Consider the following 21,845-nt stretch of genomic DNA (forward strand, 5'->3'; position numbering starts at 1 on the left):
CCCCCCCTCCAACCCATCCCCATCCCCTGCCGATTTTCCATCTTGTTCAGCCGTGTTCTTTAAAATTAAAGTTGTTGCAAAATCCGCACGCGAAAGAAAAAGTAGTGCATTTAGCTTGCCGTTCAATTTGCATGACCATTGCCATGCAGACCTTTCTTGACCGTCCCCACCACCCGTCACCCTTTCCTCAACGTACGCTCCGAGCAATGTCATGTTGAGTGTGATAGAAATTGCTTTGCAAGCTTTGCTCTGTTCCCGAGTTTATGCTCCGTTTATGCATCTTTAAGTTTGAATGACATTATCAATCGTATTGGCAAATTACAGCCTGCCTTTCCCCACTCCGCCCTCACAGCATCCCCCCCTCCCCCTCCCCCTCCGCTCCCTCCCTCCCCATGCTCTTACTCCTAATGGCAGATAGTCCTTTGATGATGATGATGATGCTGTTAGCTTATGTCACCCATCGATTAAGTTTCACCTCATCGACTCCCTTTTTTGTTTTTGATCATTTCATGAGTTTGCCACATTTTTGTTTTGTTGAATGTGATGAGCTATTGTTTGGTTTTTACCCTCTGTCTGTGGCATTCGTGCTCAGTGCAAAACAAGACTATTGTGATTAATTGGCCTTTGTTGACCCCACCATTGGCCTGTCTCAAGGTGTACTGTTAGACCAAGACTTACTTTATTGTTTCCCGAGTTGTACTCCTGGCTTGCAGATTCTCGTAGAAAAATAATGGCCAGACAAAGTATTTTCTGAGTAATTACAGTTCTGGCTTCAAAAGTCAATTATCGTGTTGTGTTCATTTTTAGCATAAATGAAAAAAAATAGAAAACTAGAGGCTTTTGAAAACAAAGTGATGTATGGTAAGATAAAATAACATTTGGACATTCATAGTGGTTTTTTCATAGTTTTCTTCTCTTGTAGTTGGGCTTATCACTTGGGTGATATTTGCAGGAACTGGAAAATTTCTACTATGGAAAATGTTTTTCGTAGCAATCGCTACGATTACAGGTAGTTTTTATCTTCTTTTGGAAACAAAATTTCAAAGTTCTTGCGTTTGGTAAAAGAATAAAGCGTTACTAGCGAGCCAGTAGTGCAGCCTGGTTAACTGTAGTTTGTTAATGCTTTTGTAGATTTTCACAGGGAAAGGGACATTTTTAAAATTATGTTTTTATTTAAATTTGGATGAGTGGTTGATGTTGTTTTCTATTTTTGTGTGTCTCTTGTACTTTGAATGTCTCCTGTGCACGCATCAAATACAAGCTTTGATTGGTCTGGTGTCAAGGCCTCACTAGTAGAAATGTTAAGCAGGGATGAAATAGGTCTGATGATTATGCTCATGGCTGCCATCATTTCTTGGTTGTTTTTTAAATATTATATGGTTTTATGCCATTTGTTTGGGGGGGGGGGGGGGGGGTCATTTAAAGGAAATGTTATAAAGTCATTAACAGGGTAAATCCATGCAAAGAACGTATTTGATGTACTTTGTACACCTAGAACTGATAGCTAATAATCTGACAAGAAATATAGTTGAGGGGTACCGTTTTTTCTCCTTCTACATAGTTGTATAAAACATCAGTGACTTTTCTTTGGAATCACCGCTTGTCTGTGTAGCTTTTTTTTCCATAATTATGTCTGCAGTTTCTAGGCTTAAAAAGAGTGTGCTCGCCGCGCTTCATGCAATAAATGTTAGGTAGTGTCTGAAAACTGAGAAGGGAATAGAATTCATCTCATAAATTCTCACTTGGTCCGAAACTTTAAGTGCTTTTCTTAAACTTTGAATGCACGCTTGTATATATATATATAGTCAGTCCTGAAAGGAATGGATTTTTTAAAGCTTAATGTAATCTGATTGAAGCTTGATGCGTTGCATATTTATGCTGTCTAGATGTCTGTCTGTGTTATGTTAATTGCTTTCGCTGTTGTCAAGTGCCCCATTTGTCTGTCACATGTTTACAATTTTGTTCTCTTTCATTTTTCCTCCCTGTGGACTTTCTTTATCCTGGACTCTCCCCTAGTGTTGTGTGGTTACTTTTTTTTCTTTTTTGGTTCGTTTGTTTTTTTGTTTTGGTTGTGATTGCAAAAACATTGGATTTTTTTAAAAATTGAGTGTGCTGGATGTTGTCCTCAACTCTTTGCCATGATGGTGTGTATCCAGCGGTGTATGAGCATCCGCTAGGAGAGAGCATGTTTGAACAGTGTGTGTGCCTTGTGTGTGTGTGTGTGTGTGTCTGTGTGTGTCACCTGTGATGGCTATTGGCTTGTTCCCCTGGCCTCTGTCATCATCTTTCCTCATGCCTCCCGTGTCAGTATAGCCTTGTTGTGTGTGTGTGTGCGCGCGTGTGTACTTACTGTGCATGCTTTTGCCTCTCTCTCTGTTTCACGCCTGTTGTGTCCCACCACCCCCTCCGTCCATCCATCCGTCCGTCCTGACATTGTGCTCATCACGTCACTGCTGCGGGCTGACATCTATTCCTCACCACCACCACTACTACACTCGGACGTGTGTGTACGTGCGTGCGTGTGTGCGCGTATGTGTGGCGTGCAGGCATGTTTGGAGGAGAAGGCAGCACGCCCAAGCACCTGTCGATGTCGACCAGTGTGCTGTACCACAAACGCAACCCTGAATTCTCCTCTATGAATGCCCTATCACCTGCATCAAGGCCTGAGTCTGCCCTGGGTAAGACGTGCTCTGTGACTAATATAACACGCTCGTGTGTGCACGCGCCTGCTCGTAGTGTCCGTTCTGTGTACTCAGCACCTTATTCTAACAACAGTCTGGCTGAGAATTTCAAACATATATATGCATATCTGTGTGTACCATCTAGACATATCCACGAGAAAATTATGTGAGGTTTGGCTCATAATTTTCTCGTGTGGAATTTTCAGCCAGGAATGTGAATTGTATACATGTGTGTGTGTGTAGTGTTTTCCTCTGCCTATTAAGTTAGTATACCTGCCAGATGGTCTGTCTTGATGGTGTTTCAATATCTTAAGTTTTAGTTTATAAATAAAATGAGAAGTTTAAAGACTTTAATTCTCAGCCAATATGTCATGGATACTGTTCGCCCTTGTAGATCAAGTGAGATCAAAAAGCTGTACTTGCTATAGTTACAAAGCTCCCAGTTGTTAGCTGCCTGTGTAAGCAGAACTGTGATCAGACTGTTTGACCCTTCAGGTCTCAGAACATGAGCTCAATGAGAGGAAAAATATAACATGGGAAGGTTTCATTTGGAGGGTTATTTTTAAGGTATGGAAGGCAAAACCTCCAGGACTTTTTTCCTTATTTACTCAAGCCTGTTTTTACAAGATTCAGTTTGTGACTGGGGACAGGGCCTAAGGCTGGTGGCCGGTGGGAAGGAGGAGGGGCTCAGCTAAGGGTTTGTTGACTTAACCGTGTAGACACAGACATGGGCAGGTGATGTACAGCTACAGTCTTCTTAGCCGGCCGCAGACCAGTGTGTGTGTGTACGGGAAGCAGGCGGACATGCTGATGAACACAGGCAGCAAACACACGGAGCTTATGATGAAGCGAACGCTTTCAGTTCACTCTCTAGATACAGTTAGTAGTGAGACGCACCCAGGTGAACTTTCACAACTTGGACTTTATTTAATTTGACTGACTGACTGACTTGCATCTGTTGTCAGATTTTATTTTAGGAATATGCAAAACTTTTAGAGGGTTAAGAAATCTAGGGCATGACAGCTGGCAGGTATGCTATTTCGTAACCATATTCTTTGTGACCTGTTTGCCATTGCTTAAAGAATTTTGTTTCAACTGTAAGCTATGCTACTTCCAGTATACATTATTGAGGTGCCTTATCAGTGTAAACCAACCAAATTTTGTCATAATTGATAGCCAGATTGAGAAAAAAACGGCTAATTAATTGTTATTGCCGTAATTGAAGAAGGTAAGCTTCAGGTACCTTAGCTAGGAGAGATTTTACTCTTTAGAAAACTGAAATGTGTAGGAGCAGTGTCCCGAAGGTCATGAAGCCTAGATTGTATAAAAAACACTCATTAATTTGGCCCTACTTTTTTGTGTAAGCGTCTACCAAATTTTTAAGATGTCCCCATTCACAACGATTTGGTGCATGGCTTGCTTTGCAGACAGCTTAAGACATCATTGATTGCATCACTTTATGCATGTCTTTGGTTTTATTTTAAGTTCTAAATTTATCCTTTTTTTCCCTACCCTGTTTGAGAGAATAATTCAAGGTTGCAGCAAGAATGATCTGCTTGCTCAGTTTTGTAATTATATTCAGGGTGTTCCTTTGTTTGGATGCAGCATGGGATGGGTCGCATTTTTGTTTCTAGGCTTCACTCTTTACATCTTTGATTTTTTTTTACTTGTGTTTTCAAATAAATGAAGAAAATCAAAAAGTATTACAGGGTTGAACTAAGCTGACTGTAAAAGTGAGATGAATCCATGCATATTGTACATGTCTTATAATATTTAAGAGGAGTTTGATTAGGCAGGAAAGTTTTGAGAAGACTGGAAGTTTCTTTCCTCTTTCCTGTCTTAGTTTGTGCATGTTTAGCAACATAGTGCCTCACTAGTCTGTCAACGTGTGGAAGTCTAGACTCGTTGCTTTTGTTCCTGACAAAATTAAGAGATTTGTTCTTGAATACATTGTTGTATTCATTTCGTTTACTAATCCTTTGTATCGAGCAGTGAATCTTCACACTTCAAGTCTGTAGCTTCTCTTGTAGTCCTTGCTTTTCTGACAGTTGAAGTTGAATGTAGCGCTCTATCTAAACTACACATGCTTGTGTGTCAGAGTTCACCTTTGGACACACTCTCTCTTTCTCAGTGTGCTGTGAGTGGACATGTGAGAATCTGATATATATATATAATGTGTTTGACTGCTGTGTTGTTTCCGTGTTTCTAACCAACATTTGCATCACTAAGTACCTTGTGCATTTATCGTATGTGACTGTTAGAGTATGCAGAGTCCAGGCTATGGTGGTGGAAACCTTTGTCAACATTTGTCATCATGTTACCAAATGTTCTTCTCCTTCTTCTTTCATTTTCACTCTGTGAACAAACTTTTTTGTTGTCTTTTGTCCTTATTTTTATTCTTTCTGATTTAAGTTTTTTTTTTATTCTCTTTTTTTTTCTTATTTTTTTTTCCCTTCCCCTGTTTACAACCACGTCATGATGCTGTTGATACCCTATGATGGCCCCCCACTACACCTGTCCACGGTGAACATGACATTGTCTTTTGTGGATGGTGTCATGACCCCTTGGCCCCCCACACACACCCTGCCCCCTCCCACGCACTTAATTATCCTCAAACTCCACATACTTTGAAAATTCTCACTGTTGTGGAATGGCACAAAATTCACCCCCTCTTTGAATAAAATTTTGAAAATGAATTCCAAAACATGATCCCTTGCCCTGATATGGGTACTACTTTTTGGACCACAATTCCCTTTGGAATTTTGGAATTGCCCGACCCGTCCTTGACCCCCCTCCCCTCCCCTCACGACTATTGTCGAAATTGCCCCTCCCCTGCCCATGCCCTTTGAACCCTCCCCTCCCCTCATCCCCCATGCTGGGAGTCTAGTGCTCAACACGATACCCGAAGGCAGACGGTCTTTTCTAGGCACCAGTCCGTCGTCCAGCGCCGTGTCCTCGGGCTCCTCGCCCTATCACTATTACCGGGCGTCCACGGGGGGCGTGGGCGGAGCCGCGGGTGGCGCGGGAGCCACCCCGCCTAGTCGCACCACCATGACGGCCAGTATGCCCAGCCCGGTGCGGATGCGGGACAAAGCTGGCCCGCGCAAGCAGAGGCCCGCCAGTGTGGCCTCCTCCATGCCCAGCTTTGTGGGGGGTGAGCCGGCGAAATCGCCGCGCAGCAAAAGTACAGATCGCGCGGCCAGAGGTAGAGTTGATGTCTACGGACTGGTGTGTTCTTCTTTCTTCTTTCACCTCTTTGCCTGTTATCTGCCTGTGTCAACTTTTGTCTTCTCGACTCTCTTATTTTTTTTGGTTAAAACCTTACAATTCTCATTGTGGTTTTCTTCTCCTCTCTCTCTCTTGTGATAATTTTCTGTAAAACATAGAAAGTAATTTTCTTTTTTTTCTTCTGGATGTTAGAAAAGAATTTAACTTAGCCTTCTCAGATCAGGAGGGGGTGGGGGAGAAATTGATTTTCTCTTTGCAATATTGTAGTTCTGTATGGCGCATTTATGTCAGAAACAGTGACAAGTTGTCTATGTATTCAATGGATAAGAACTTCCAAGTATCAACCTTCCGAATTGAGGAGAGCATAGACTGTAGGTTGATCCGTAAGAATGTGCTTGTTTTAATACAGGCTGGCAAATCTGTTCAAAAGTTTTGAAGATTGCATGAGGATTTGGGAGAAACATTAATTTGAGTTCGGATAAGCTTCAACAAGCATTTGCTCTCACAGGGGTTTGGTAAGAGCAGCTGCTTTCACATGTCTCGGAAAGTCGAAGCACGGAATGTTCAAATTGACAAATTTGCATGAGGTGATGGGTTCTGTGTTTGAATCTTGTTCGTCAAGTTACTCTCTTTGTAATTATAATTAGAACGTATTACGATACGGGCCTGACATAAGCCCAGTGTTATGTATCCTGTAATTGTGATACTTTATACATCTATACATATTTGTATAGTTCTCTCTACTCTTTGCTGTGGATTGTACTACCTTTGTTTCATAACGTTCTGTTTCTTGCTGTAACATGGCGATAACCCTGTGGCTATCTCACAAATATCCAGCTCATTTCCTTGCTGACTAGGATATCATTCACAATTATTAAACTTTGTCATAGATTTTACTTGTTCTTATAATTATTGTAATGGCATACTGCTAAGAAGTTAACAGTATATGGCTAAAGCTTCAGATGTAACCAATTTACAGGTATGTTTATAATTCTGGAGATCCAAGATGAATCGTAGATCCGTAGTACTTTTTATTTGATTGTTAAAAATATGTTGAAGTAAATTTATTTCCTATTCAACGTAAACCTGGTGTGTGGTGACCCATCCGTTTTTGTTCTGATTTGTTTTGGGTTTTTATTTCTATGTCTTAGTTTTTATTTATCTCTTTTCCACCGTGATAATGAAAGGAGACTATTTTTTTGTCTCTTGATAGCATTTTATAATATTTTAAAGCTTAAAAAGCTGAAAATTGTAAGTTATCATCCTATGAAGTAGTCTGATTAACCTTAATATATGGAAATTAATACATTCTGACAATTTCTGACAAAATTAAAAGCCGAGATGTCATTGGGACAGATTTCAGGTTTGCCTTTTTAAATGTTCATAATTGCAAAAGAATAAATATTTTGTTCTTTATCACTGAAATTATGAAACGTTATTGTACCCTTTGTATGGCTATGAAGATAAAGGTTGAAATAGTAGTGCTATGATTTAAGTCATTTGGTACCATGACACTTTTCTCAGTGATATGAAATAGAACAGTTATGCTAGTATTATAACACAGATCTGTCTGAAACATTGCCAAATTGATTTACTTATCAGGATATATGTGCAAAGATATTTTGCTTCAAAACCTTGTAATTTTTTTCTTTTATATTTTGAAGATGAATAGGAAAGGAAATGTTTGAATATGCATCTTTCTAAATGCCAATTCATGAAATCAGATTCCTTATGAAGTTCAGCTGAGTTCGAGTAAATGTTCAAACTTAGTTTATAAATGCAATGTGCATCAAGTTTCTGGCCTTCGTACCCTTTTCCTTCTTTCACTTGTTCCTGAGCACCATATTTTAAAGATTTATTGTGATTTAGGTAATGTGTCAATATTTTAGAATTTATAATTTGTGAAGGACTTACACTGTTTTTAGTTTAAAAGAATAGTTGTTTGCAGAGTTGTTGTAGAAGTGATTTTTTTACAGAAAGTTCTTTACTTATTGAGTTCACTGTCCTCAGAGTCAAATAGAAATGGTAAGGCGTATATTTGTGCTTTGATTCACCTAGTGGAAGAGGATGTGGGTAAGAGAAAACCAAAGACTGGGACATAAACAAGAGAGGGGGGGGGAGGCGGGGAGGTGGGAGTGAGAAAGGTTGATTGATAGAGTCTGAGTCAGGCTGAGGAGGTGGACAAAGAGATGGATTTGAAGAAAGAATGTTAGCATTTGTATGCTTGTGGGTGACAGTTTGAGAGAGAGAGAGTGTGTAGCAGCTTTCTTGTGTTTAACTAATGTAGTGAGCTGATGCCTTTTAGTTTTCCTAGGGCTGTCTTGAATATCTAACGCATCACTTTGGGTTTTGTATCAGATCGATCTAAGACTCGCCCGTCTCGGCGTGAGTCTAAGGACAAAGAGAACCTGGCCGGGAAATCTTCAAAGTCTACTCCAAGAGCCGACCACGACAAAGATGGGGACAAAGATAAGACGGATGGAGGAGAGAAGGCAGGGAAAGAGAAAAAAGGCCGAACGTCACTGTCGTTTTTCGAGAGGTTGGCCACGCCAAAGTTTCAGAAGGGCAATCAGGAGCCAGTGGAGAAGGAGAAGACCCCAAAGAAGGACGCTCCGTTAGTCAGGGTAAGCTCGGACGAGGCCCAGAGTTTTGCAGTTTCTGTGTTGTACTTTGTCGTGTGCCTTGTGCTGTTTGCTCCATGTTCTCGTAAAGTGAAAAGAGGCTTCCCAACCTGTCCAGTGAGGTAAACAATTATCACATTAAAAAAATGATTAAATTTCAAATGAGTTGTTGGAGAGTGCAACTGTTTAGGCCTACTTCTCTTCTTTCCCTCTGTTGTTTCTACTTGTACGTCTTACCTTTTCTCTGCACTGCACGACCGCTTTTGTGTCGATGTGCTTCTCTTTACTCGAAACATACAATGACATGTAAGAAAAGTTGTGGCTCCTTTCTCAAATTGATACTTTGTAATTGGACTGGTTTGGGTTGGCCTCTGAGACTTTCAAAGTAGATATGCTCTCATATTGGACAATTCCTCTTGCACTGTTTTGCAATGTTGAAAGTTGAATAGAAATTGCTTTTCATGTTGAAAATGCTTGAGAGCTTTTTACATTGTAAGCGTTGTTGAGTTTCTCCCACAGTGTCAAGCTTTAGGATTCTCAGCACTGGTCTGCCAGTCATTGTTGCACTCAGGTCCCATATTTTTCAAATGTTATTTGCTGTTCAGATTTCCTCATTTTAGAAGTTACACAGTTTTACATTTATTGTTCATTGTAGTGGCCTCATAATAAAGATGTAGTGTCGACCGTCTGTGTCGTTTTTATGGCTATATATTTGTACCCTCACACACATACACAGTGTGTGCTATCCATTATCTAGTAAGTTCCAGCAGTATTGGAAGAAATAAATGTCACCTTTGAGATATTGATTATATATACTCTGTGCTGGCTGTTATAGATATCAAATGAGCACATGGGCCTACGGCTGATGTCAAATAGGCCGTGGTAGTTCAAAGCAACTACATGTGCCAAGCTGCATGGGTGTGAGTGGGACAAAGCAAGAGACACTGCCTACTGTGACTTAAACAAGTTGCTTTTCAGTGTTCGGTGTGCACCTAATATGAGGCAGCTGAGGCGTCAGAGCTATCTTAATTCGTATTTGGCTTTAGTATTTTTCTTGTCTTACGTAAAAGATTGAAACCTTTTTTTATCCTATGTGTCTGTAGACTTACAGTATTGTGCTGGTCTTACAGAGAAGGGTCAGAGATTTTTAAAAAGTTGTTTTGCTTCAAAGTGAAACATATCTTTATTTTTTGGAAGTTCAGTCTAGTCAAGACAGACCTTGTGTAAAGCTTCTGACAGAAATGGCCAAACTGAAAGTAAATGACTCCTTTTTTTTCCAAAACCATGATTTTTTCATGATGAACTGGCATATATATTGATATGTGCGTTGCCGGACCCGTGTAACAAAACTGACCCTGTCAATGGTATGCCACGTTTCAGGTTCAGTTTGCTGATGATATTGTTCATGATGGAAGCGCAGAACCAGAGGTTAAGAACATTTTCCTTGTTCACCCTCTCCCTCCTGTTTTCTCACCACCCTGACCCACCACATATCATCATGCTTTGAAGTTTTGTTTCTACCCGCAGAGAGTAGACGATAATAACACGGACTGGCTAGTTTCTGTTTGATTCTGTTACTGTAATTTTGGGATGAGAAGGCGCACCACTGTTTCAGTCACATTCCACTCGGTCAGAAAAGAGATAATTCAGTTTAAAGTCAGACTGGAGCTATTACGCTCACCTCAAAAAAGATTAAATACACACTTCAATTACGGTCATGGGAAACCTCACAAGAGTATTTTTTAGCAAGCCACGTGTTGGACTTGATCTTACATTAAAAAAAAAATTTTGATGATCTATTGCTGGGGTGTTCTGCAGACTTGAATTAAGCTGTAGGTGATGTTTAATTTTCTTTTGCTCTTCCAAATTGGAAATGAGTCTGGGGTGAAGGTGATGATGGAGTGCGTTGGCTTTGTTCTACAATTTGGGCAGTGTTTTAGGTTTTTTTTTGTTTTTTGTTTTGCATTTGGGGGGGGGGGGGGACATGAGCGAGTGCATTGACTTTATTCTATTCTACAGTTTCAGTAGTTTTCAAATTAAAAAATAATTTTTGTAACGAAAAGGGGAAAAGAAGACAAGTAAAGGCTGTGCTGGGCTCGATGGTGTAACTGAAGGTAAGGTGGAGCTGAGATATTTAAGTTGAACAAATGTAGTTGTCACTGACTTTCTCAAATACGAATAACATAATAAACATATAAACATGGCTTTCGAAAAAGGGAGAGGATACTAAAAAAACCAAAAAAACCAGAAGACACTTAAGTGTTAATCAGGTGCGCTTTATCATCCGGAAATTACAGCAAGTTTTATTCCGTAGAGGATTGCAGCGCCTGCTGAGTTTCTTTTTAGTGAGCTGCGTATCTGTCACAGCCACACTGGGGCTGCTTGGGCTGTGGTTTGTGTTTTTGCTTTCTACACACACACACGTCACACCATGTCACGCCATGCCACTTCATGTCACAGTTGTTGCCTGGGCTCAGCTGTTGGGAGGGCCATGGATGTGAAGTCATTGCCTCAAATATTCTAATCACGCTGCAGATGAATGATGAATGCATCACAAGCCATTGATGGCTGCTTGTCATGTTTTGTTGAGATGTGGAAAAGTTGGGTTTAGACGTGTGTGTATTTATATATATATATATATATATATATATAGTCTCTTCTGTTCTTTTACATCACTGAAATATTTATTGTGTGTGCGTTGAATCATAATGACTAGGCTAGAACTAATGAGTCACACATCAAAATGAAAGTGAGGAATGAAGATTTGAGCCACTGAGCATCTTGCAGTACGTCCATTCTAATAATTGTACAGACCATTTGCTTGCTGCAAATATGCTCCTTTGACAAACTATTGTATTGTGTGGGAGGAATAGCTCTAAGTTCAACTGTGTCTGTGGTGCCATAGATACACGCTTCACTATTGCAAGAAAAAGACCTGAGTTCAATTCCCATGTGGGGAGAATGTTTATCGAGTATCTTGGTCTTTCTGTTGGGACATTGTTTCCCTCTCAGCCTAGCTTGGGCCTGACAAGCAGGGTCAAAGCCCGCCTCCTAAATAATTTAATTTGTGTTGATGGTTGCGTAAAAAACATGTACATCAAGTTCAGGGTTGGTGTCATATTACTGTCATCACATGATACAATATAAGAGAGGCAGAAGTTTTTATCATTCGTCTTATTCTGTTCCATTGAAGGATAAACAGATTTAAGTTCATAAAGAGTCAAGCAGAAGTTGTAATTATTTCATGTATTTGGGGCCAAAGTAAACAGCCTCTGTCGATGGAGGTGTAAAATAGTTAAGAGTTATAAACTATCTCTTACTTCTGTTCTTCCTAAATTTGAATAATATTCTGAGTTATTTTCTTTTTAGCGAAACATTTTGTGCCCACTCATGGATGCTGAAATCAGATTCTGCCTGATTTCGGAAGATGTATATGTTAGTTTCCTTCAATAGTTGAAAATGGGAAGTTCCACTCGTGTCATTTTGAAAACTGTGGCCAGAATAGCTGTGATATTGGACAAGTGTTTATCTCATGCCGAGCAAAATTGAAATGAATCACTCTCTGCTCACCAGTTCATCTTGCCAGCTGTATGCTGTGTGCTCCTATCCTGTTCTGCTCACAGACTGACTGTGTGATTTGTTTCCCTTCACACTAGCAAAATTCTTTCGTTACTAAATGTTGGAGCCTGTTGATGCATGGTGCACTCATGCACTTAATAAGAAGACCAAAGAGAAACCTCATCAGATGCCTAGATGTTCAGCATGGCTATGAATGCATGTTTATGTCACATTTTGTGCTTTCTGTGCCTAAATATTTCATGCGAGTCCCCACTACATGAATGGGAATGAGAAGACACTCATGTCAATCTACTGAGAGTCCTATAGACAATACTCAATTGTGGCCGCTCCTTGCATCTTCAGCTTTGTGTTTGACATTATGTGCTGAGTAAGCATTCAGTACTGCATCCTTTCTCACCCCCCACCCCATGCTCTCCCCTGCTATTTATGTGTATACTCTATGTTTCAGATATTATTGATGATAAGATGCCATTATATCGCTACCTTAGAATTACAAAGTTCTATCTGACTTTTTGGCCGTTTAGAGTTACTAAGACCATGATGTCAAGACACCAAATGTTCTATCTGCTCTATCAAAATCGTAAAATTACTTTGATCAAGATATTCAAAGAATTGCTTTCGAAAAAGCTTGACGTGTTGTGAAACTAAAAAATTTTGACGTCAAATTTCTCAAAACTAGGTACTGAGCAAATAGAACTTTGTAATTCTAGGGTAGTGATATGTTGTTTGCTAAGCTTGTTTTTTGTTTTCTTTCTTGCCTTTGATTCCTAAGTGCGTGTCCCCTTTACGAGATATGTATAGTATAAGTAATGTTTTTATGATGTGTAATACGTGTTGTTTTATTACTGACTGTTAATGCGTGTGAGAGGAACCTGTGTTACTCTTCCCTGTCTCCGTGTGTTGTGTGTAAACATATGATGCTGCATTGTGCCCAACCTTCTGCTCTACTGGTCTCTTTTTTTTTGTGTTTTTCTGCGCGTCTGGCAGCTTTCACCACGGAAAGCATACTCCACAACCAATCTTGCCACCATACGGAAGGTTTGCATCATGTCTCCTTATTCATCCTACCACATTTCCCCGCCACTCATTATGGTGATCCCATATTCACCTGCATGTATTACACACTTTCACCTGTTTTGCTGTTCACGCCAGACCTATGATAAAGCCTGTGTGGGAATGCTAGGGTCCTGCTGCGCAATGCTCTATTGATTATCCAATATGTCTCTTTAGCAAAATTTGACAAAAGATTTACCCTGTTTTACTCAGATTTTGACTCTGAAAACTAAACGGCTCCCTTGTATAATGTCTTATGTTTTGTGCCAGAAAAATGTTTTAAATAATTCATAAAAAAAAGAAAGAAATAACCAAACTATTATTCAACCATTGCCAATTGAAAGAGTTAATGAGCTTTAAAATGCGCTTTCTATGATGTGTAGACAGAATACAGAAATTCAAATTAATGTAATAACATGAGCAAAGTGCATTTTCTTCGTCTGAGAAATAATAGATTTGAGGAAAGAGTTTGTGAAAAAGTAGCATACAATCGAATCTGTCCAAGACAGCCTTTTGTCATGAAGGAGAAAAGTGGTCCTCTTGGACATTGTCATGATCATATAATATATAAAAAACACAAGGATGAAAATTGGAAGTGATCATTTGTACAGGTATTTGCCTTGGATAAGTGATCGTTAGAGCAGGTTCCATTGTATTTTAAGTGGAGCATTGCTGTAGCTATTATGGGATCATTTACTATTCTCAGAGCTTCATTCGCTTTTGTGTCAGCATAAAGAATACCAGGGTTTATCATATGTTTGCCTTCCGTGATCAATATGCCCTTGAGGTCCCATGTAGTGCCTTTTCTTACCAATCACGTTGCTGCTCACATTGTTGTGTATAGTTTATTGGTGTTACACTTGTGAAAAAAAATATTTAACAATTTTAATTGATCTTCTTCTCTAAAAGACAGGTTGAAAGTCAGTATATGCCCAATAATTGTAACATGTTTTTATTAAAATTCAAATTAAGTCTGGAGTGTGAGTTATGCTCTGGGAAAAAAACAACAGATTAAAAAACAATTTTTTGTTGGCTCATTTAGTTTTAATTATGTCGTTGTTTTTAAACATAGTCCAGTGTATATGTGAACTCATCTACACTGATCGCACAATTCTGCATGACTGCTGTACCTGTGCTGGCGGACATTTGATTTTCCTCCATTCCTTTCTTACTCTGAAATGGACAATACAGAAACATTGATGTAGAGAATCTTTCCTTTAGGAATATTACTTCTAATGGCTTTTGAATTTTAATATTTGTGAAATGAAAGAGCAAGTGAAAGTATAGTTGTAAAGTTAAATGCTCATGTTACAGAAATGTGATGAAGTACACTGGATTGTGTGGAGTTTATTGTGGGCTGGTTATCTCTCTTTGAAATATATTGGCAAAAACGAGATATGGGGAAGAATGTTTGCTAGGTTTTACATCTTTACCCTTGTATTGTCCTGACTTTAAGAAATTCTTCTGTAAAGAAAAACCTCTCTGATGGTATGTAGTCCTGATTTATATGTTGGGTTCTTTCTGCTTTCTCATTACATACTTTTTTTTTCAAATGTTATAGAGTAAGCTTATAGTTCATTTTTTCAAAAGTAGGATTAACAATAAAAATCATAAGAAATATAATCATAGCTTAGCACTCTGCTCTTATAAAGTACAATATTGTCCTGACTTTGAACATTTCACTTGAAAAGAAATATATGTCTGGAGAAAGTGTATATGGTCCTAATTTTTCTGGGTTGGATTCTCTCAGCTTTCCTCTCCCGGTTCTTCCAATATTATTTACACCATGCTCTTTGACGCCTGTGAGCATGCTTGTTTATTGGTTGCGTTGATATTCTTTTCCGGTACCGTTTTACTACTGTCTGCTTCACTGTCGGGGTAACTGTGGTTATTTTATGGTGGTATTTTAGCCATTCATCTGCTGTTTCTGAGTAGGTGCCAGGATGGTTGGATTAGAAAATTGATCTGATGAAGGCTGTTCCTAGACACTTAGCCTAAAAATAGTAGAGGTGTTAACATTGTAGTCTTGGGTACCTCACTCACTTCTGATGTAAATCCGATTATCTGATGTGTAGATGATTTATTTATCCTGTAAACATCTCTATCTGCATGTAGCGAGGTAAGCATCCTTTAGGACGTAACTCCAGTAGCCCTGCTGAGCATGCTATTTAACCCATTGTTTACTACTTGCCCATTGAGAATGAGCTATCCTCCTCCTGCGAATTTTATCTGTTTTCAGGCCCTGCACCTATAATTCAGGGTAGTGTCAAAAGAACAGTCGCCCTGTTGATTAAAAAAAATAACTGTCTTTTGTTTTTTCTTAGAAGAATTTGATCAACTATCCACTAGTATAGCTTATTAGACACATCGTCCCTTTGAAGCCCTCTCTGGTTTCCATTGTCAGATATTAGCATCTTTTTAGTTAAGACCAGAATCAAAGGAGTGATAAAGACTGAAGTACAGGTTTGACTTTGTCACCCTACCACCTGTTGTCCACTGCCTAAAAGGTTTGAGTTGTGCTGTGCTGCTGTGTCACAGCGCCGCTTGTCCTGTGTTTGCCACACCTGAAGGATAATTAAGCAACAACACGTTAACAAAGACCAGAATTAATTATGCCCTGAAATCCTGTACACGAATCATGATTTAAATTCCTTAAATATTTGTTTATAAGAAATAAAATTTCTACCACTCCTGAATGATAATTAAGCAGTAACACGTTAACAAGCAAAGACCTGAATTAATTATGCTCTGAAATCCTGTACAAGAGTCGTGATTTAAATTCCTGAAATATTTGTTATGAAGAAATAAAAGTTTCTACCAATGTTGTTTTTTTCATCCCAAACACATTGCCTTTGTGGATAATAATATTTCTACAGAGCATTATTTATTGACACTAGCATCTTTTCTTGACATGTGCACAAGCGGTTGTTGGTTTGATTCCTGACGTTCATAGACAGCCCTGAGGCAAGACTTCTGTAGCGTTAGTACGAAGTAGTGAGAAGATATATCCTTCAGGAAGGAATACGTTGTGGCACACAACAGGACATAAGTTATCAGCTTGCAGCTTGGAAGTTGTTGCTGGATTGACCCTGTTTTGAATGTCGACTTTAACATACTTTGACATTTCACATTTGGTGTTTTATAGATAGCTTTATCATATATCTAAAAACCATAATATGCGCAAAATCTGCATTTGTAATGAACTTGTATGAGTATTCATTATCACATGCTTTTAACATAAACTATTGCAGAATTCTTGCAAATTTTTTATCTGGAACACAAATTTCATTACAACTAATACGCTTGCATTATTACTGCTACGATCAGTAAAAGCAAAATTTCTTTTGGTATGTATGCTATTGCAAGTATATGTATTATATTTTTTTAGAACAAATTCATTTAGTAATCTAGATTAGATTTGTAGCAATTAAAGGATAGAACACACTGGTATATTTTGTGTTAATATGGTAGAGCCCTCCAGTAAACTGTTCCCAAAAGTATCACTGAAAATTAATGTCCAGTGATTTTAATAGTGAATAGTTGTAATCAGGTATCTGAATGGTTTGTATGGGTATACTTCAAAGTATACGCTTCCTTCAAATCATTTATGTATTAGTCAAATACATTTCTCATGTTTCTCCCTAGATTGCAGATTTGATTTTCTGTTTATGATGTCAAACATAGCACTAATAGCTTTATCATATATCTTGTTAAAAGAATTTTGCCTGAACAATATTTTGTCTTCTGTTGCCGTTTGAAAATTTCTTCCAAGGACAAAATCCTGTTGCACAAGGCGTGCTAGACCAAGTCTGCTTGGTGCTGCATGGCCCCATTGCATGGAAATATAATTTGGAATGTTTTCTATGAGTTTGTTTTTTATCGGTATCAATTGAGACAGCAAAAATGAGATTCGGTAGGTTTGGAACACTTGGTTGGAATGCTTTCTAAGCCGTGTGTCGTTTGCTGACAGTATATAAGAATATATCTATCTTTAAAACATGTGGTTTGTCTAGTGATTTTGTGTGTGTGTGTGTTGTTGTTGCAGTAGTGTTTTAAACATATTAATATTGTGGGTTTTTAATTAAAAATTGTTGTTTCTTTCTTGTTTTCCTTGAACCGGGACATAAAGAATATGGATCTGACACTAAATGTTGTTGTTATCGATCCAGTGATCTAACACTGAAGGAAAATGTGTTTTAACAATTCGAAATATATCTACTTCTACACAGAGATCTTCTCTCAGAGAAAAACCCAGCCCGGCTAAGGAAAAAGAGGCTACGGCGGCAGCCCCCAAACCGCCGGCAGCCAAACTGACACCCAAACACAGCCCAGCCAAAGAGGCGTCATCCTCGTCTCGAGGGGCCACCTCTGGCCCGGCTAGGTCGGCTTCGCCGTCGGGGGGAAAATCTTCGGCCACATCCACCCCACGCGTGACCCCGCCCCCTTCTGCCAGTGCCACACCGGTTCCCACGGCAACATCTGCGTCTGCTACCCCAGCAGAGAAACATTCTGCTGGAGAGAAACATTCTGCTCCAGAGGTAATTGTCCTCTGTGGCCTACTTTTCTTTTCTTTCCGATAACTAAATACCATGAAAATAAAAAAAATGTAAATGACAAATGTGTTTGTTCAATTCAATGTATTATGTAATTTTATCATATTGTTTTAATTTCCAATTTTGGTAATATTGGTTCTAAGGGTTGATATTAGATGATCTTTTGAAGATACCATTTTTGTTGAGGCTGAACAAGATAAAAATTTATAACAGTAAAATAGTCGCATACATAAAAATCAGTTGCGCTGCATGTTGAAGAACCAACAGTCCTGAGATCTAGCTGGGGACCACAAAGAAGAAACCTGCAGTAAATGCATTTCTGATCTGATGGTTTGGCTACTCGTCTCAAAGTTTGAAGCTCATAGATTTAGTTCTTTGCTGCTCTTGGTCCATCATTGTGTAGGCCCTATTTTAGAAAGCTGTGAACTGAAAGTGTTAAATCATTATCAGTCTTCAGACTGGATCTAATAACAATCTTGTTGGTAAGTTTTTGTCACCAGATGACAGTGGTTTATTACTCCCTTGTAGTACCTCTAATTTACGGCACTTATATGACCTTATTGTGTTGCAAGTGCCGTAAGGCTCATACGAAAAAAACCCAAAAAACTATTGATGAATCTGTACATGCTGTGCTTATATCATGTTAGGATGGAACCACGACCCCCCGCACTTCCAGCGGCCCTCAAGACATCACGGCTGAGGAGTACAAGGCTCGACTGGCAGAGAAGCGCAGACAGGCTCGGGAGAAGGCCGAGAGAGAGGCAGAAGAGGAGAGGAAGAGACAGGAGGAGGCCAGGTCTGTGATAGTTGTAGCTTTGCTGTTGCTAGGGAAAAGTTAGTTGTTCTTATTCATAGTGCTCTTATGTTCATAATGTGGTGTGCATACCGTCATCGATTGTGCTGTGATATTATTAATGTCTATGTGTTTATGTTAATCTAAAGGGTATATATGCAGTTGCGAGCGCCATAAAACCTCTTTAAAAAACCTTAAAAAACTGAAGAGTATAGTATATGCACGTTCATATGCTTGTATTTTGTGTTAAGGTAAAGGTTTTGTAAAGTGGGCAGAGCTGTATTTTAGGAGTGGCAGCCTTAAAAATTATCTGAATTATTATTATATGTTATTATTATTATTATTATTATTTGTATTATTATTCTTATTATCATCATTATCATTTTTGTTTTTATTGTTTTTATTATAATAATTGATATTGCTCTTATTATTGTTGCTGTTGTTGTCCAGTCACTGATCTTAGTTGTGGTGCATAGTGCCGAATAAGTGGTCTAAATTACGTTGATGGGGGCAAATAACATCCACAATAACAATTACTCTTCTCGTCATTCCAGATTGGCCGAGGAGGAGCGTATGCGTCTGGAGGAGGAGGAGCAGCGTCGTCAGGAGGAGGAGTCCCTCCGTGTGGCTGCCGAGGCCCGCAAGGCTGAGGAGGAGAGGCTGCAGAGGGCTATAGAGGCAGAGGAGAAGAGGAAGAGAGAAGAGGCGGAGAGACTGGAGCAAGAGAAGAAAGCTGTAAGTGAAACAAGATTGATAGTTCCTATGTTTTAAAATAGTCCCTTTGTTTTATTTTTTTTTTCGAGGGGGGGGGGGGGGGGGGGGTGGGGGGTAGATTTTTTGTTGTTGAGATTTTGAAATTTGTCATGAGCAGTTTGGCATTGTGGAGTGCCGAAGGAGAAGAGAGGTGGGGCTGAAAATTGTAGTTGAAAAGCTTTGTACAAATTTGCTTTTTGAGATGCAAGGAAAGTTAAAGGAAGCCGAGACCTGTGGATGTAAAACTCTTGTTTCTACCTCCTGTGCTGCTGAAAGGGGAAAAAGAAAATAAAGAAAGCTGGTGCAGCAATTTGGCAAGTTTTAAATCCAAAGTTTGTAGGATGTGCAATGTCTAAAGCAATGGGTTTCTAGTTGGTCTCTCACTCGTAAAGCGATTTGCAGAATTTTTATGACATGTTGATATTGAATATATAGCGTTCATATTATTATCCAACTTTTGTGTCTTGCAGAAAGAGATTTGATTTCCAAAGTGTAGGGTGTGCATTGTCATAAGCAATGGGTTTCTCCCTGGTCTCCCACTCCAAAAGCAATTTGTAGATTTTTCTGACTGGTTGATATTGAATATATGGCATTCATATTATCCTACTTTTGTGTCTTGCAGAAAGAGGAGGCTGATAAAAAAGCGAAGGAAGAAGCTGAGAGGCTGGAGAAGGAGAAGCAGGAGAGAGCTCGCCGGGAAGAGGAGGAAAGACTTCAGAGGAAAAAGGTAGGCTTGCCGGACTGCCTTGTGATAAATTGTGATCTGGGCTACTTTTGTCTCTGACCTTGTTGTTTTTACATTTTGAAGACAATAGGCACTAACCATAAAGCTCAAAATTTTTCTTTTGTTGCTTATGTTTTAGATAATGAGGAATCTTCATACATGGGGGGGTGTTTGGCAGGTGCTGTGGCGTGGTTTGCTCCACCTACCTTTCCTTTCAAACGTCAATCATCCTGATTGTTGCTGCTTTTTCCTTCCTCATCCGTCCTATTGTCATTTTACCTCTGCTTTCTTTGTATGTTTGTCACTCTTTTGTGAACTGCTATTTCGGGGTGCCTTGATAGTTGAAGCAGACTTTGTGCTGTTGAGGCTCGAGAGGTGAACAAACTAAGCGTGATTTCGCACTTCGGCTTCTGTTTACATCCTCCCCTTGGCGCTCATATGACCTTATACAGTTGGAAGCGTTGTAAAACCTTATTAAAACAAACTGATTTCGCCTCCTAATCTTTAGCACTTATATGACTTTATGTTGCAAGAGCCGTAAAAACTCTTACTAAACTAAAAAGCAAAACGTCATGGCTTGTGTTTTCTTTATTTGTCTTTCCCCAGAAACTCGAGATGATCATGAAGCGTGTGAAGCCTGATGCCAGCAATGCCGGTAGTCCTGCAAGTGGTGGTGGTGCTGACTCCAGCCTGAAGGCGGAGAGCCCGACCAAGTCTATGAGCTACTCTCCCAACGTGAGCATAGTGGGGTCTTCACAGAACTCCCCGGAGGAGCAGAGCAAGCCCATCGTGCCTCCTGCCGCTGCGAACGAAGAAGCCTCCGAAGACAGCCACAAGGCCGCTGCGGGTACTGTGGAAGAGCAGAGTTCAAGGGAGACAACTTCTTCCCCGTCTACCGTGACCGAGCAGGGTGGAGAGTCATCCGATGCTGCCACATCTGGAGTGACCGTCGGCTCGACTTCTACCTCCTCGGTGATGGAGACTTCCATGACTGCGTCTTCGTCCTCCGTGCCGGTGTTTCGTAGCGCGTCTTCGGGAGATATCCTGGACGGAGCCTCAACTCACGAAGAATTCCGGGAGCAGGACAAGGAGGAGCTTCGTATGTCCAGCAGTGTGATCAGCACCCCAGTCAGGTCGGAGAACTCGAAGAGCCCGGCCCCAGAATCAGTCTCGGACGGGAGACCCAAGTTCAAATCCCCTCTCCTGCAACAGCTGGTGGAGAACAAAGGCGGAGACTCGTCGTCCTCCTCCTCCCCCAAGTTCAAGTCCCCGCTTCTGCAGAACCTGCTGGGCAAGACCAAAGTCGGAGCTCGCATGGGCCTGTCTGCCAGTATGGGTGACCTGAGCCAGAACAAGGACACACCCGGTGGCGGCTCTGCCTCCCACAACAACCTCAGCACCATGGCCTCCTCCTCCGACGGGAACAGCTCCTCAGGCTCGGACAAGGAGGTCTCCAAGCAGGGAAAAGACGAAGACAAAGATGAGGACACGCTGGAAGCCAACCGGGCCAGCGGCGCGATGACGTCGTCTGTCACTACCAAGTCTTTCGATTCTACGATGACCGAAGGTCACCACGGGGTCAGCAACGGTGTGGCGGAAGATTCGGTGGCCACCAGCGTGAAGTTCCCGTCGTCAATGATGAGCGACTCGGCCCTGGGCACCAGCATAGAGCCGCATCTGGACAGCCCGAGCGCTGGACCCATGACGCAGTCCACTGTCTTCAATGGACACTCGGAACACAAGAACGGTCTGGAGGACTCGAGGTAGGCCGCTTTTCTTTCTTCTTCTTCTTCTTCTTCTTCTTCTTCTTCTTCTTCTTCTTCTTCTTCTTCTTCTTCTTCTTCTTCTTCTTCTTCTTCT

General features: G+C 40.3%; 1 protein-coding gene across 11 annotated transcripts in view; it reads left to right on the forward strand.

The window, feature by feature from the left end:
- Positions 1-21,845, forward strand: part of LOC101855501 (ensconsin) — a 111,503-nt gene that overhangs the window by 61,912 nt on the left and 27,746 nt on the right. For 4 of the 11 annotated variants that reach the window (XM_013084207.2, XM_013084208.2, XM_005101309.3 and 1 more), the window contains 10 exons: positions 2,547-2,678; positions 5,569-5,886; positions 8,268-8,533; positions 9,911-9,958; positions 13,097-13,147; positions 17,392-17,700; positions 18,363-18,511; positions 19,063-19,243; positions 19,884-19,988; positions 20,592-21,748. In XM_013084207.2, coding sequence (XP_012939661.1) covers positions 2,547-2,678; positions 5,569-5,886; positions 8,268-8,533; positions 9,911-9,958; positions 13,097-13,147; positions 17,392-17,700; positions 18,363-18,511; positions 19,063-19,243; positions 19,884-19,988; positions 20,592-21,748 — 2,716 coding nt within the window. The remainder of the gene's footprint in view (positions 1-2,546; positions 2,679-5,568; positions 5,887-8,267; positions 8,534-9,910; positions 9,959-13,096; positions 13,148-17,391; positions 17,701-18,362; positions 18,512-19,062; positions 19,244-19,883; positions 19,989-20,591; positions 21,749-21,845) is intronic. The other 7 variants (XM_035970517.1, XM_005101317.3, XM_005101321.3 and 4 more) reach the window with 4 other exon arrangements.

The sequence above is a fragment of the Aplysia californica genome, unplaced genomic scaffold, assembly GCF_000002075.1.
Source record: "Aplysia californica isolate F4 #8 unplaced genomic scaffold, AplCal3.0 scaffold00278, whole genome shotgun sequence".
Taxonomy (NCBI): domain Eukaryota; kingdom Metazoa; phylum Mollusca; class Gastropoda; order Aplysiida; family Aplysiidae; genus Aplysia; species Aplysia californica.